The following is a 17,534-nucleotide window of genomic DNA, read 5'->3' as shown; positions in this document are numbered from 1 at the left end:
TTCAAAAGTCCCTTTAAACGTATAGAGTAGTACTATTTTAAGTATGCTGCTTTTAGCTCCTTTTATGTTGTGTTCAGATGTGTACAATTTAGGTTCTTCTCTCTGTGGGTTATGGCAGGTAGAAATGCCTTTTTTTTTTTTTTAATTTGATGCCTTTCTACCTGATTTCCCTAATTACCAGTAAATTTCATTTTACATTTATACCATGTGATGCTAGTGAGCCTTTGCATAATAATACCTTGGTCAGAGTCATCTAATCTAATAATAGACAAATATGCAAATTGACTGCACCAAGCCACGCCCACCAGCCAAGCCACGCCCACCAGCCAATCAGGACAAATATGCAAATTATCCAAACAAAGATGGAGGGTAATTTGCATATCACGACAGCGTAGAAAGAAGCCAAGAGCTGCAGAAGGGAGCAAAGCTGCAGAGAAGCAAGCAAGCCGGGGGGGGGGGGGGGGGGGGAGGAGGGAGGAGAAGGGAGGAGCGGAGGCGGGGCTGGGGGAGAAGGAAGTTGAGCAGGAGGGGCCAGGGGAGAAGGAAGTTGAGCAGGCGGGGCCGGGGGAGAAGGGAGGAGCGGAGGCGGGGCCGGGGGAGAAGGGAGGAGTGGAGGCGGGGCCGGGGGAGAAGGAAGTTGAGCAGGCGGGGCCGGGGTAGAAGGGGCGGGGCCGGGGGAGAACGGAGGAGCGGAGGCGGGGCCGGGGGAGAACGGAGGAGCAGAGGCGGGGCCGGGGGAGAAGGAAGGAGAGCGGGCTGGCGGAGAAGTTAGAAAGGTAGGGGGGCTGGCGGAGATCGTGGGGCAGGGGACAAGGGAGGAGAGCAGGCAGGGTGGGGTAGAGTGCAGCAGGAAACCCTATTGCAGGATTTTTCCTGCAACGGGAACGCTAGTCATTCTATATGATTGCTTCCTAAATCTAAATGCCCAACTTTGAATATCTTTAAATGTTCAGTTCCTCATTTCTAACTACATTCTAGATTTAATTTATGTTACCCAGGATCCAAAGTATAAATTCATCGTTGCTTTATTTCTTTCTCTTCAAGGTCAGTAATCAAGTCCTATCTACTTTTCGTTTTTGTATCCTACATTTTCCCATATTTATGTCTGTTATATAAATTATCTTGATGCTACATAGTTGTAATTAAGAACACTAGCATTAAGAGTAATACTAGTTATGAGGGGACTCCCAAAGCCTTTACCAATCCATGTAATATAATCAAAGATAATAAGTGATATCTGATTTGAAGATCAAAATAGCACATTCCCAGTATCTTCTGCTGTTTATGTGGGTTTTTTATTTTATTTTAGAACACATTAGGTTCTGTTATTTGGCCGTATCTCTAGCACTTCATATGCTTGTCTCATAAAATGTTTTATAAATGCAATGCAATTCACAATTACTGAGAGGAATTATAAAATTATACCTCTATTAATTAGTCCAAGTCAGAATTATGTAAATGTTGGCCAGTCAATCAGAAGATCTAAGGGGAAGAGCAATATGATTTTTAATGTAAATAATAAATGTCAAGAATGTAAAGTTCAGTAGAGCAATAGATAACATGATAGCATTTCTAATAGACAACTGATCAGAGCATGGCATTGTGCAGTGGGAAAATTTTCCTTCTACCTTATAAATTCTTCTGGCTGGACTAATAATCAAATTAACCTGAGACAGGTTCACAGGAGAAAAACTACTAAGTTTCTTATGTACGTACATATGTGGGTTCCGTAAGAAAATGAGATCTGAGAACAGATTGGGCAATTAAGGCTTACATGCCATCCTGAGCTCAGGAGAAGGGGGTTTTGTGGATTGGGGCCTCAAGGACAGGAAGACAATTCCCAGGGAGCTGGAAAAGGAAACAAATGTTTGCTGGGCCATCCTTAGCAATGGGACACAGAGAGCACTGACCAAATGGGCCTTGCTAGGTCCCGCCCTATCACACCTAGTTCATCTTAAACTCTGGGTAGCTATGCTGGTAGCACCCTTCCTGGAGCAGGTACTTTATCTACATTTGTTTACTTAGTTAGGGGAGAAGGTCAACGATTTTTCCAGAATTGTTCTTTTCTTTAAAATGACCAGCTTAAAATAACATCCCAAAAGGCATATTTTTGGATGCCAAACTCTTCTTGCCCTCAGCATCAAACATAATTTACTAGGCTAATTCTCTACTGTGCAAGTAAAAGAGTGTTCACTATTTTCCCCTGAAATAGATCGTGTCCACCTCCGTCCAGACTGTCACCTATACTGTTCTCTCCTTCAGGATCTATTTCGAAGTTGATCTTTTCTGAAATCACCCACATAGTGCCGGTGTTCCTGTGATGGAAACCAGGCAGAACAAACTTGGATGGTACTGGATCCTTGCCTTTGAGAACTCACAAGCCAGGTGTATATGTTATCCGTATTACAGGGACTATGGGTGATTTAGGAAAGTTTGAAAAATGAGGTGACTTTTAAACTGAGCCTTATAAAATAGGAGCCTTGTTATCTGGCAAACAATGAAGGAAGGACATTTTAGAAGAAATATTTTCAAGCAAAAACAGCAAGGTGTAGCTATTCCTTGAGATTAAGGGGAAAATAACTCTATCACATAGAAATTGAGAAAATACAAAGCAGGATCAAGAACACCACTAAAGTTAAGAAAATGAAAATTTCTAACGGTTCTTCCTATCATTACTTCTGTGAGGTACTTCGCCCCATACTTCTTTCTTTTATTTAAATATAATGTTGAAATGTATTTTTGTCTAGTTAATGGAATTTTTATTTTTTTATCATAATCAACCAGGAAAGTTCAGCTGCTTGTTAAGGCTAGTCAAAATAGCATATGTCACCAAGAGAAAAGAATGTTCACTTTCCATTTGTTATATGAGGTAAAAAGAAATAAAATCAATCTAAAAGCTAACTAAATCTTTAGCACAATATTAAAAAGACTAGAGCTGCCTTACTTTATATACTTGATTATATGATAACAGATTGCAGAGGGCCAATAGTGCACTCATAAACAATTTGAAGAATGAATGTATTTAGAAAAAAATTCTGATAATTTTCCTCCACATTTTTAACAGCTATAATGAATTATATGCTATCTTATCAAAGTAGAGACTTTAGTTTTTCATTTCTGGAAATTCAGACTAAAACATCTAAGAAAAATTAAATTGCTAACTCTGTTAGTTAAACAGAAATTTCTAAGAATGAAAAAATTCTATCTCCTTGATTTAGGCCCCAGAGCTTAGTTTTAGATATAAGTTAAGGAGATCCATTTCATGGATTGCTTGACTTTGAAATATTTTAATTTTAATTGCACATGGAAGCGATAAAAATGTTTTCCTCATGAAACATGATTTTTCCATCATATTACAAATGCAGAAGTATATATTATAATCTATACTCTAATTAAGAATGGCTGATAGCACATCATTGTCATCAGTTCAAAAAAATCAATTTTGGGGGCAATGGAGGAACATTGCCTCCATGTGTTTGGTTTTAGAAATGTATAAGTAAAATTCCATAGCCATTTTAATATTACATTTCCAAGCAAAGATATTTTTCACAACTGAATTGTCTTCGTGGACAGATAAATATTTATTTTATTAAAAATGTAATTGTTTCAAAGTGTGTCTTTAAATAAGATGCCTATACTACCTGAGACAAAAAAAGAAGAGTCATAATGGATATTCTGGTATCTGTTTTCTTAAAATAGTCTCCAATTTTTAAATTAATAAAGTGTGAATAGTTTTTAAAATGGTGACCTTGTACAGGTATGGGCAAAAGTAGGTTTACAGTTGTGAGTATGCAAAATAGAGTGTATTATTATTTATTAATTAGTGTATTATTTATTTGCATTATAATTGTAAACCTACTTTTTCCCACTGCTGTATTTATAGCAGAAATACAAGGTTTTGAAAATACCTGGGATTTTAGGACTGAAAAAATGACATGTGACATACTCCAATGTTGTTACCCAAATTCTATGAGGAATGCTTTTGTAAGTCAGTTAATCACGATTAAAGAGTCATCAGCATTATTTGTCACAGATCTTTTGTTTGGAATTAGAAAAGTCAAGAAAATGAGATGTATTGCAAGCTGTACCCTAAAGCAAAACCATAAAATGAAATCAATAGCATCTGAGTTGTTTTATCACCAGTTTAAGGTTACCTTAATTGTCCTTTTATTCCTGATTGAAAGGCCACTTACAGAGTCAAAACACAAGGACATTATTTATAGAAAGCTATGAATGTTTTCTTCCACTTTTAAAGATAATTATAACTTTAGCATAAAAGAAAAATTGCACTTCAATTGTAGCAATCCATATATCAAATTGAGCTATAAAGATGCATATTATTCTACATAAAAATAGCATTCTATTCTAAACCCAGGAGAGATTGAATTAGACTGGAAAGAATCATTGATTGGCTGCCTCCTGCAAGCCCCCTACTGGGGATTGAATCCACAGTCTGGGCATGTGACCTGACCATGAATTGCTTAGTGACCTCCTGGTTCATTGGTTGATGTTCAACCACTGATCAACACCAGCCCAGCCTGGTAGCTGTTTTCTTTTTAACACTGAGGCTGCCATCATCTGGCATTGGTGATTGAGGAAGAAAGATTAGTACAGTAAGAAGGAAAGTTTCAACTTAAATAGTGAAATGGTTGAACATTTTTGGGTCAGACTTGTGTTTAAAGCAGTGTCAATAAGACAAACACTTTTCAATGTTCTCCTGCATGCTCTCCTGCAGTGACTTGATTTTGAGAGTGCATTTCAATAAATTCTACTTGTCATGTCAGTAGAAATTCAGTAGTCCATCCCCAGCTTTTGCTTTTTGCATTCTCATCACTCCTCCAGGTGACCCTACTAAACAGGACCTACAAAAACTATCATCAACATGTGTCCCAAATCTGGACCTTGGGTAACTTTCACAGACACTGTGCTTGCATAATTCTATAAGTACAGGCTTATCTTAACAGAGCTGTAATTGCCCTTCTGCTCCAGCCATCATAATAGCATTTCAGCTCTATAGTTTACCGTCTGGATTACCTAAGAGGTCTCAGACATGAATCTACTAATTGCACATGGAAGCAATAAAAATGTTTTCCTCAGGAAAGATGATTTTTCCATCATATTACATATGCATGCATATATTATAATCTATACTGTAATTAAGAATGGCTGATAGCACATCATTGTCATCAGTTTAAAAATATCAATTTTGGGGCCAATGGAAGAACATTGTCTCCATGTGTTTGGTTTTAGAAATCCTATATAACAAAGAGGTAATATGCAAATTGACCCTCACACTGTCGCACAAGATGGCCGCCCCCATGTAGTCAAAGATGGCTGCCCCCATGTGGTCAAAGATGGCTGCCACAAGATGGCTGGCAGGGGAGGGCAGTTGGGGATGACCAGGCCGGCAGGGGAGGGCAGTTGGGGGTGACCAGGCCTGCAGGGGAGGGCAGTTGGGGGCAATCGGGCCGGTAGGGCAGCAGTTAAGTGTCAATCAGGCTGGCAGGGGAGTCATTAGGGGTGATCAGGCTGGCAGGCAAGGCGAACAATTGAGAGTCAGCAGTCCCAGATTGTGAGAGGGATCCCAGATTGGAGAGGGTGCTGGCAGGGTTGAGGGACCCCCTCCCCCCACAGTGCACAAATTTCGTGTACCAGGCCTCTACTGAATAAATAAAATTCCATAACCATTTTAATATTATGTTTGGAAAAGAGGTTGGAAAATACTGTGTGCCCCCCTAACACACAGTAATACATAGTGGTCTTACTCTAGTTGACAACATTAAACTTAAGATGGAAGAATACCACAATCCCCCATTTCCGGGAATGAGCATGTTGTGAAAGAGAATGCAAATACATCTTTATGATTTTTCCCCCACAGGAATATTTCACACAAAATAATTTCTAAAGCTATTTGCTTGACCCTTTTTATTCTCTTTGGGAGTAAGAGTGTTTAGCGCGGTTAATTGTTGTGCTCTTTGTTCTTATGTTAAATATCCTTGATAATCTGTTATCTATTTCTTGCACATTTCTTGGTAATTTTAGGTCTATTGTTTCTTGGTACTTTTGTTTAAAGTTCCAGTTTAATATTTATTTTTTCGTCAATTCTAATATATGCTTTCTGTCCTTGGAACTGTCCTTTCAAACCTTTTCTACTCATTCTTATGAATAGAGATCAAAGGGCAACCCATTTGAAAATTCTTCTCTGATCACTCATATGTTGGTTGTTTCCTCTTCTGTACTAAGCTGAATTGTGTACTGCCACCAGCCATTTCTGTAGGTTCTAAACCAATAGTCAGTGATGTGTTCAGCCTAGAGATTGTTGAATAGAAAACAACTTAAGAGATATATTATATTTGTGATTTATTGGAATATATTTTATCTTTACTACTTTTATTTTAGCACTAATCTAATGAAGTAGTAGACCAAAATTACTTAAACTTTCTCTATATAATTTTTTAAAATAAATTCTTGGAAAAATGTGCTCTTTAAAAATGTTTTCTGTTACTTTGGGTTATTTTATTCATAATTCATTCAGTTGATCATATACTTATTATGTTGCCACTACTTCTAAAATTGACTAGTTCAGTTTAAAAGATAAAAGCCAGTAGTTAGGAAAGGGAAAAAGGTATCTAGAAGATCTGAATAAAAAGATCTAAAGCACTGGAGGGAAAATTATTAACTTGGTAACAGCTAACATAAGGTGAAAGTTAGAGACTACAAAACTCCCAAATTCATCAACTGTGAAACAATTCTACTGGTTCAACAAATATTTCAAATGCCCTTGGATTCAAAAATGTATTTAAATATTTAAGGAAATTGATTAAGGTGACAATGTAATGTCTGAATCTTGTGGAATCCTCTCTCATAACAGACAGGCAGATTTGGATAGCCAGATATTGCGAGGCATTATACCTCGGGCAGCTTGCGCTTCTATACATCTTGCTGAGTGTGCCAAGGTTGCAATGCCCTGACCATTTTTTTACTTGGGATGTAGGACTGTTTATGTAGCTGGCAATTTTGAAAAGTGAGGTAAAGTTTGTAGGGATGCCTCATGTAGTCCAGCATTTAGCCTACTTCTCCTCTTTTTTTTTTAATATTTTTATTTATTTCAGAGAAGAGGGAGAGGGAGAGATAGAAACATCAATGAGGAGAGAATCATTGACTGGCTGCCTTCTGCATACTCCCTATTGGGGATTGAGCCCACAATCCAAGCATGTGCCCTTGACCAGAAAGAATCAAACTCAGGACCCCTTAATCTGCAGGCCAACGCTCTATGCACTGAGCCAAACTAGCTAGGCAGTTTGAGAAAGACTTGTGATTGCTTTCTATAAAGTGGCAGAGTCTCTAAGTTCAGAGTTCTTCTAGGGTGCATGCCGATCATGTGCAGCTGTTATCTGGCCCTACACTTTGCCTGTGAAATTTAGGGAGTTGTGCCATTATGCTCATTGCTGTGCTGATATTCCTGATAATACTTTCATAAGTAATAAGGTTTTTCTTTTCAGGCCCAGTAATTGTTTGTGTTTTATCAACATTCACAGACCTTTAGTGATCTAATCAGGACTCCAGATCTAATTGCCAATTTAAAAAATATATATATATTATTGATTTTTTACAGAGAGGAAGGGGGAAGGATAGAGAATTAGAAACATCAGATGAGAGAGAAACATCGATCAGCTGCCTCCAGCACACCCCCTACTGGGGATGTGCCTGCAACTAAGGTACATGCCCTTGACTGGAATCGAACCTGGGACCCTTCAGTCCACAGGCCGATGCTCTATCCACTGAGCCAAACCGGTGAGGGCCTAATTGCCAATTTTTAGGAAATAAAGGAGACAGAAAAATATGAAATGGTTCACTGAAAACAGTCATCAGAACTCAGACTTCAGAAATCTGGTTTCTTTGAAAAAATAAATATTAAGGTGAATAAAAAGGTATAATAGAGATGAAGCCTATAAATTAAAAGAAATTCCAAAGACATATCAACCAATTACAATATATGAATCTTATTTAGATTCTGATGTGAATAAATTTTTAATGTGAATATTAACTGGATATTTGTTGATATCCAGTGATAATTTTTTTAAATTGGGGAAGGAGTAAAAATGGTATTCTGATAAATTTTAAGAGTACTTATCTGTAAGAGGTACATATTGGAATATTTACAGATGAAGTATTATGTTTCTGCTCTGCTTCAAAATAGTAGAGTGAGGAAGCAACTGGAAGTAGAGATGAAAGAGTGCCCAGGCCTTGATAGTATTGAATCTGGGAAGCTGACACAGTGAGGTGCATTATAATAGTTTCTATAATTTTATTTATGTTTGAAATGTTCCATACTAAAAGATTAAAATGTTTTAAATACTGCTGCTATCAAATTTGGGAAATAAATTCCAAAATTTTCCTATTTTAATTATTAATTTGCATTTAAATAGTAAATCTAGTTACAGCATAGTTGTAAAACTTACTTTAAAAATAGCTTCATTAGTAACTTTTTGGTAAAGAAATCACAATAAAATATTTATTTAATGAATTAAATTCATTCTGTTTACTGTCGTATCCCTATGATATGTGGAAGAACTAAAGAGCACAGGGCAGCTAATTCTGAAGAAGGGATGAACCTTTAGGCAATTAATTAATTAACCTTAATTTACATAATGATCTTATTTGCATAGCTAATGGCTAGGAATTGATTATAAGTCATTAACAGTCCTTAATAAGTGAAATGTGTTAAAAATACATGAGTTTGTACTTCACACTCAAGATACAAAGGTTAGTCTTGAAATGTTAATAACAATAGCCAAGAATTGGGCATTAAACAAACTAACATTTAGCTTTTAGGCTTTATGCATTTCCAAGAATATAATTTATGAACTGGCTATTCGGTCTTACCTCTACATGAATAATAGGGCACATACAAGCATTCATGTGTGCATTAGATAAATTATTATTAGCCTTAGATTTATATTCAAATTACAGTAATGAGGATAGTTGTATTATATTCACATACAAGAACTAAATATATTTCTATTCCTAGAAATCAAAGATATTTCTTGAAAAATATTTCTTGAAAATGATGTGGTTGTACCTGTGCAGCCCTCGACACTAGATCAGTAAGTGAGATTTGAAGTAAATGCAAAGGAGTGCTTTATTATTTATGGTCAGGAAGAGCTGAACTGAAACAGAAAATTCTATAATGCATCTTCAGCCTTTTACTCCCATCTTGTTCTCCTTTTTCTTACAAGGCCTGGGCTCTCTCCCTCTGACATCCATATGTGTGCTCTAGCTCTCATGCTCTCTTCTTTTTTCCTCTTTCCCCTTCTCAAAATGTTGATTGATGGAGTGATAGGATGTCTAGGAATGGCCCCAGAGTAAAAGATAAGTGTTTCAGATCCTGTTTCACTCTTCACACTCTATCTGAGACTCTATTTTAATGGATACATTAAATTTAGTTTTCTTGGGTTTCCTAGATTCTAAAAATTTTGGTGTGACTATAGAAAAAGAAAAAGAAAAGGAAGATGGATTACTTAAATGCAAAGGAGTATTATGGCTGTGAATGGAAAAGAATAGAATTTATCCATTGCTAGTAACAGCTCTCAGAATCTGTGCTGGCCCCCTTCACAAACTGGCTTTTACTTGTTCATCTGTGTGCATGAACTATATGACACTGGAATACTGAAGAAAGATTTTGGAGTCAAAAGTTGTGAGCCTAAAACATCAACTTTTCATTAACTGATAAGTGTTATGTTTGAAAATCACTTAAACTTTCCTTATCATGTCCTTGTAGTGAAACTAATGTTTCTCATCTCCTAGAAATGGGTGTGAATTACTTATAATGCAGCATATAAATTATGATAAATGTTAGTCATTAATTTTAAGATGTGTTTTCCTCTATTATAAGAAAATATATAAGTACCAGAAGCCACACAATTCACAGAATATCAAGTGGTTATGCACTCATTAAAAATATACTACATTCCAGAGGGCTAGCCAGAACCTCACAGTGGGATGAAATAATGTTTATAATCTAACATACACAGATAATGATGGTATTCTATAATATTGTACACAAATTTTAGAAATAGTATGTTATTGCCTTGACAATTTAGGAGTATGAAATCACTCTCAGCATTGTCATATTTTAGAAATTAAAATAAATGGACAAACATCCCTGAATATTAAGGTCTTCCTTTATTTTTCACTGAGAACTTTTAGATGTGGAATTCATTAGAAAATGAGCTGAGTTCAGTCAAGATGGCGGTGCAAATAAACTTGTTACTCAAAACCTCCCACAACCCCATCAAAATTACAACTAAATTACAGAACAACCATCATTCAGAACTGCCTGAAAGCTAGCTGAACAGAAGTCCTATTATTAAAGAAGAAGTCACATTGAGACTAGTAGGAGAAAGAGAGACATGAAAAGGGCTGTGGTGGTTAAAAATCAGGAGGGATATCTCAGCAGCAGAGGTCTCTCCTAAGGAGTAAGGGGTTCCTGGCCCTACATCAGAACCCCCAGCCCAGGGCTCCAGTGCTGGGAAGAGAAGTCCCTAAACCTTCTGATTGTGAAAACCAGCAGGGATTGTGGCTGAGTGAGGTTGATGAATACTGGAGTCACAGGTGTTCCTTTAGAAGGAGCCACATATGTACTTGCTCGGACTCACTTGCTCTAAGTTCCAGCACTGGGGCAACAGCTGGAAAAGCACCAGGGACATGTAGGGAGAAACTGATTTCTTTGGCTGGCATCAGGGAAAGACTGAAGGGACATCTTTCTCCCAAACAGAAATGCTGGCAGAGGGCATTGTTCCCTGGCTGAGCCATATCCTCACTAAAGAGGTAGACAGACACCAAATCTGAGTTTCCATCACTCTAGCTAACACTGTTCACCCAGCTCTGGTGATTCCCTGAGACCCCACCCCATGCAAGTTGCAGGTTCACCCAAGCCATTTCCAGTGGCTTTTCCAAACAAATGGCCTCTCTTGGTTCATGCCTTTGATTTTCCTAAAATCTCTATCAACAAACAAAAAGACAAACAAGCAAAAACCAGCATCTGGCCTCTGTGTACCACATATGTCTTGCTAAGTGGCCTCAGGTCTGGCACTAGTGGCAGCTAGTCTTGGTCCACAGCTTGATCTCTCCTGGGTACCTTCAAGCCCAGCACAAATAGCAGCCATTTTCATACTGATCTGTAGCTCATGCTGGGTGGCCCTGGCTCAACACAAGTGGTGGCTGACTGTGCACCTCCCGGGAGGCCCCAGAGCAAATGCATCTGGTGTACAGCTTCACACCATGCCAGATTACAACCCAACCACCTCCACAAGCCACACCTAAAGGGGCAGATTTGGTGGTCACCAAAGCCCCATTGAAGCAAGTCCTGCTCCATGGGGTCAGACTCTGCATAGCAGCCCCTTTGCTGCAGCTACAGCTAGTCCCTGCCGCAAATCAGCCTGGGGGTTCAATAGCTCCAAGGAACATGCAAACCGCAATCAAGGCTCAACTACAACAGGACAGTGCACACAGGGGGTACACCTAAAGTACCCAGTTCAGTGACTGGGGAGGCTGCATTACTGAGCCCTACAGGACACCTACTACTTAAGACCATTCTACCAAGTCCAGGGGATGTAGCAGATCTACCTAATATATAGAAACAAATACAAGGAAGCAGTGAAATGAGTAGACAAGGAAACATCTATATATATATATATAAAGAGGTAATATGCTAATTGGTCCTAATGGTGTCCCAGTCACAACCGGTTAACAGGCTGCGTGTGCACAGGAGCTGGTGGGCGGGGACTTCCGCCCCCAGTGGAGGTACACGCAGGCCTGCCCAGTACTAATGTCACACTGCCTTGGAGGCAGAGGCCACTCCCGAAGGAGGCACGCGCAGGCAGGAGCTGGTGGGCGGGAACACAGACAGGGGGCATGCCCGAGTTGCCATGGCGCAGCTTGAGCAGGCCCGGAGCGGACACAGACTTTTTTTTGTGGTGAAGGGACTGGAGTCTGTGTTGATGAAAACACCTTGGCAGCTGTGGCAGCCGGCAATGACAGCAGCAGCGGGGTGATAGGGGTGGTACCTTCCCTGATCAGCCCAGTCACCTCCCACAGAAGGAGGCCAGACTGTGGCTTAGGCCCATTCCCCAGCCTAAGCCATCAGTAGGACATCCCCTGAGGGATCCTGGACTGTGAGAAGGGGCAGGCTGGGCTGAGGGACCCCCCCCCCCCCACAGTGCACAAATTTCATGCATTGGGCCTCTAGTGTTCCAAATAAAAGAACAGGAGAAATCTCCAGAATAAGAATTAAATAAAATGGAGGCAAGCAAACCACCAGATACAGAGTTAAAAACAATGGATATAAGAAAGCTTAAGAAACTTTGTGAGAACTTTAACAGCTTAAAAAAGGGACATGCAAATGTAGACTAAATTACAGGTATTTAACAGTAGAGCAGATAAAGCAGAGAACCAAATTAGTGATTTGGAATATAAGGAAGCAGAAAACAATCAAAACAGCAAAAAAAAAAAAAAAAAAAAAAAAAAAAAAAAAATCCAAAAAATGAGAATAGCATAAGGAACCTCTTAGACAACTTCAAACATACCAACATGTATAACATTGGAATGCCAGAATGAGGAGAGAGAGAGAGAGAGAGAGAGAGAGAGAGAGAGAGAGAGAGAGAGAGAGAGAGAGAAAGAAACTGAAAACTTATCTGAAAAAAAAATGACAGAAAACTTTCCTAACTTGGTGAAAGAAATAGACATATAGACCAGGAAGCACAGAGAGTACCATACAAGATACATCCAAAGAGGCCCACACCAAGACACATAATTAAAATGTCAAAGGTTAAAGACAAAGAGAGAATCTTAAATTCAACAGGAGAAAAGCAGTTAGTTACCTATAAAGAGCTCCCATAAGACTGTCAGCTGATTTCTCCAAAGAAACTATGTAGGCCAGAAGGGATTGGCATAAAATAGTCAAAGTGATGAAAAGCAAGTACCTACAACCAAGATTACTCTCCCCAGAAAAAACTGTCATTTACAATTGAGGGACAGATAAAGAGCTTCCCAGACAAGAAAAGCTAAAGGAGTTCATCATTATCAAACCAGTATTACAAGAAATGTTAAAGGGTCTTCTCTAAGAAGAAAAAGGGGAAAAAAAACTAAAAAGTATAAATAATAAAATGTCAATAAACTCATATCTTATCAAAACTACTTAAAATGTAAATATATTAAATTTTCCAATTAAAAGACATATTATGATAGCTTAATGGATAACAAAATAAGACCCTTATAGAGATACACTTCAGATTGAAAGATACACACAGTCAGAATATAAAGGAATGGAAAAAGTTATTTCGTGAAAATGTAAACAAAAAGCTGTGAAGCAATAAATATTCCAGACACAATAAATTTTGACAAGGCTATAACCAGAGACAAAGGAGGATCACCAAGCAACTCCACTTCTGGGTATTTATTTAAAGAAACCCAAAACACAGAATCAAAAAGACATATACATCCAAATGTTTATTGCAGCATTATTTACAACTAGAGGCCCAGTGCATGATTGAATCATGCACGTGTAGGATCCCCTACATGCTTTCGCTTTCGATCACGGGGGAGCTGGGTGCCTGAGCGGACAGGCACCCAGCTCCCACGCTTTTGCTTTTGATCACAGGGGAGCTGGGTATCTGTCCGCTGGTGCACCAGGCCTTTAAGAAGCCTCCGGCGCGGCGAAGGCTTCTGAAAGGCCTGGTGCCTGAGTGGACAGGCACCCAGCTCCCACGCTTTTGCTTTCGATCGCGGGGGAGCTGGGTGCCTGTCCGCTGGTGCACCAGGCCTTTCAGAAGCCTCCGGCGGGGCAGAGGCTCCTGAAAGGCCTGGTGCCTGAGCGGACAGGCACCCAGCTTCCCCGCTTTTGATGGTCCCCGGTGGGACGTGAGCTTGCTGCCCCAGAGGCCCCTTCTGTGCCGCAGCACAGCCATGGCGCTGACGCTGAGCTCGAGCCGCTGCTGGCGACGCGAGCTCAGCATCCTGCCGGCCCAATTGGCCACCCCGGCCACCCCGCGCCTCCTGGCCAATTGTGGGCATAGCGAAGGTACGGTCAATTTGCATATTTGTCTATTATTAGGTAGGATAGCCAAGATATGGAAGGGACCTTAGTGTCCACACTACAAGAATGGATAAGGAAGTAGTGCAAACACACAATAAATTATGATTCAGCCCTAAAAAATACTGAAATATTGCTATGTGCAACAATGGACCTAAAGGGTATTGTGCTGAGTGTAATAAGTCAAAGAAAGAAAAACGTCAGATGATTTCAATCATATGTGGAATCTGAAAACAAAATAATCAAATGAGAGAACAGAAGTGGACTCATAGATACAAAGAACATTCTTATGGCTGCCAGGTGAAAGAGGGGTTGGGAGGATGGGTGAAAAAGGAGAAGGAATTTAGAAGTACAAATTGGTAGTTAAAGAGTACTTACAAGAATGTACAGTACAGCATAGGGAACATAATAATATTGTAATAACTACTAATACATATGGTGTCAGATGAGCACTTGATTTATCACGGTGATCACTTCATAAGCTATATAAATGCAGAATCACAGGGTTATACACCTGAAACTAATATAATATTGTATGTCAATTGTAATATATATATTTTTAAATTAAAGTAAGATGAGCAGAAACACCATACATTTATTTTAAAATCTTTAAAAAATATAACTTACTTTTTGAAGGAACTCGGAGATTGGCGAGGACCACTTCCAGGGAATCAGCTTGGACGCGAAGTACATAGCTTGTCCTTGTTTCATAGTCCAGAAGGTCATTCACATAGATAACACCCGTGATGTTATTAATTCCAAACTTACCTAGAATTAAAATGTAAATTTTTTGGTCATTTTCTTCAAACTTCAAGTAAAAACAATTCTTAAAAGGCATTGTGAGTTCAAATCACAATTTTAGTAGTAGTGCATACAGGGATAAGAAGCTGGCTTTTGGAAACTATATTTCAGCTCTTTGGAAACTTATGTTCCAGAAATAATAAACATCAGTGTTACCCTAATCACAGGCCTTGAAATTCTATTTTTTTTCTGAGATTCTTCTTGAAATCAATGTTTCTGTGATCAGTTGCATTTAGGAGCAATATATACTATACCCCTCACCCTAGATTCAAATGCTCTTCTACCATACTAAAGACTTTTAGAAATTCTGTTTTAAAGAAACCCATTTACTTTTGTTTAACCAACTATTTTATTATCTTATTAAATTATTATACTTTTTATGATTTAATGAATCTTATTATCCTGTAGATTTAGTGTCCTGCTAAGAACACCTTAGGGAAAGACATGGTGATTATTTAGAAAATATGGTTTATTATTTTAAATAGCTTCAAATACTTTGCTCTGATGTTCATTTGTTCAATGAATTTTCCCATTTAATATATATTTGAAGGAAGAGCAGGGCACTTTGGTAAATTGTACACTATCTCACCTCTTGCACTCATGTTATATTTTTCTCTTTAGTTTTCTCCATAGTATTTATTACTGCCTAAATACTATATACTTATCAGTTTAATAATTTGTACGAGGGCAAGGATCTATCTTTTTTATTCACCGCTCTATCCCTCATGGCTGGAAGATCACTTAGTATCTAATAGATGCTCAATAAATACTTTTTAAATAAATCAATAAATATATGTTGAATAAATTAAAAATCAATGAATTGTAACAATAGTCATTGTGGGGTAAGAAGGGTAATAGGTAGAATCCCTCTGCTTTTTCCAAGGAAGAGAACTGACAGAATCACAGAAAGAAGTATCAGAACAGATTGAGAAATCACAGGTTCAGTCAGATGCTGGAAGTTCAAGGGAAAAGGAAGTTTAGTGAGGTTTAGGGGGGAGGAATAGCCGTAGAAACAAAGAAGAAACAATAAGAAAAGTATGATGTTGAGCACTGCTTTAGGGGCAGCGATTTCTTGTAATGGTTGGTTGTTGGAACACTTGAAAAAGGCCTTTACAATTTTTGTGCAAGCTGCTTAACAGTCTTAACATTAATTCATTAATTTCATATTTATTCTTCATGCATTTATTAAATATATATTAACCATTTTGGCTACCTATAATATACCAGGCATTCAGTTCATCAAAAGGGAAAAGCAGAGGACAACTAACTTGTGGATAACAGTGACACAAAGAATGGGTCATAAAGACTGAGCTATGGACTTATTCCTAGAGGCTCACAAACCATTTTCTTCTGAGTGAAACGTGATGGGTAGACAAAAACCTGTTATTTGTTTACTTATAGTTGTCAATTGTATGTCTAATTTAACTGTTTGAGGAACAATATTACACAATATACATGGCTTTTGTCATGCATGTGCCTCTTTGGGCATTCACAATCATTGATGGTTCTAAAATTTCTTCAGGATTAGCTACTATATGACAGGGAGTACAGGTGGTAGATGGTACGAAGTAGTGGGAAGGACTCCTGGAAGGCAATAACTATAACTTAAAGCTGAAAGTATCCTACATTAAATTTGAAGAAATGTCATATCCTTAAATGAGAAGCAGAAGACTGCCAGAATTAGATATTTAGTATTTCCTGGTGGGGTGGGGGGGATCACTTTCATTAATGTAACTGGATTTTTAATCAGATTCAGCACATAATTACCAATTATATTTAAGCCGGAAATGTTTTTTTTTAAATATAGAGTAAACAATAATTCAATCTGAAATTAATTCCAAATCTAAGTTGATTAGTTTATGGTAAAAACTCAGACTAAACATCTACTCACCCTCTTCATTTCCTGAAACAATGGAGTACACAATACTCTGATTGACGGCCGCAGCAGAAATTACACCCACCGCAGTCCCCCGGGCAGCAAGTTCACTTACTGGAGGAGGCCTGCAGGTTTAGAGAAAATAATTAATTTTTTTATTGCCCATTTTGCCAGGATGGAGTTTTGAATTTAATAATAGAATGTTAGTTTGTGTGTGTGTGTGTGTGTGTGTGTGTGTTTATGTGAATAATAATATTTTCTGAAATTTTTCAGAAAGTACATTGACTCCAACCCTAAAAATTGTTCAAAATGATGCGAATTCTCTTTTAATAATCTCGTCACTTCCATTGTTTTTAAGATGGAACATACTACTTTATTATTTGCCAAATATCATTAAAAATTCTTTTCACTTTTCTCTAAAGCACCTTCCAGACTGAAAACAACAGAGATACAATTTGCTATCTCAACTGCCAGAGTAAAATGTTGCTATTGTTTTGTTGATGTTATCATATTTAAGCAAATGGCTTCCAAATGTCTCTTTCTCATCTTTTTTCTTGCTCCATTGCAAAGCTCTAACTGTACTAAAAAAATTTGAATAGATGGCATCAAAAAATGTGCAGTCCTTTTGAAATTACATACTTATTTTGCTTAGCTGTAGCCACACTATGATACATATTTAAATCAAAAATATATTTTCAACAACTCATTATATAATTCTCAAAATCTCAATTTCATTATGCAATATTGTTCACTCTAACTAGGCTA

The 17,534-nt window shown here is 38.1% G+C and overlaps 1 protein-coding gene across 1 annotated transcript in view; it reads right to left on the bottom strand.

Annotated features, from left to right (window-relative positions):
* The window catches only part of PCDH15 (protocadherin related 15), a gene marked incomplete at its 3' end in the record, with an annotated part of 650,107 nt that overhangs the window by 106,646 nt on the left and 525,927 nt on the right, over positions 1–17,534 (bottom strand). Inside the window, exons 24-25 of the mRNA XM_079793021.1 lie at positions 16,785–16,894; positions 14,720–14,860 (exon numbers count right to left, since the gene is read on the bottom strand). Coding sequence (XP_079649147.1) covers positions 14,720–14,860; positions 16,785–16,894 — 251 coding nt within the window. The remainder of the gene's footprint in view (positions 1–14,719; positions 14,861–16,784; positions 16,895–17,534) is intronic.

Source organism: Cnephaeus nilssonii (genome assembly GCF_951640355.1).
Source record: "Cnephaeus nilssonii genome assembly, chromosome: 16".
Lineage (NCBI taxonomy): Eukaryota > Metazoa > Chordata > Mammalia > Chiroptera > Vespertilionidae > Cnephaeus > Cnephaeus nilssonii.
This window is presented reverse-complemented; position numbering and strand designations above follow the sequence as displayed.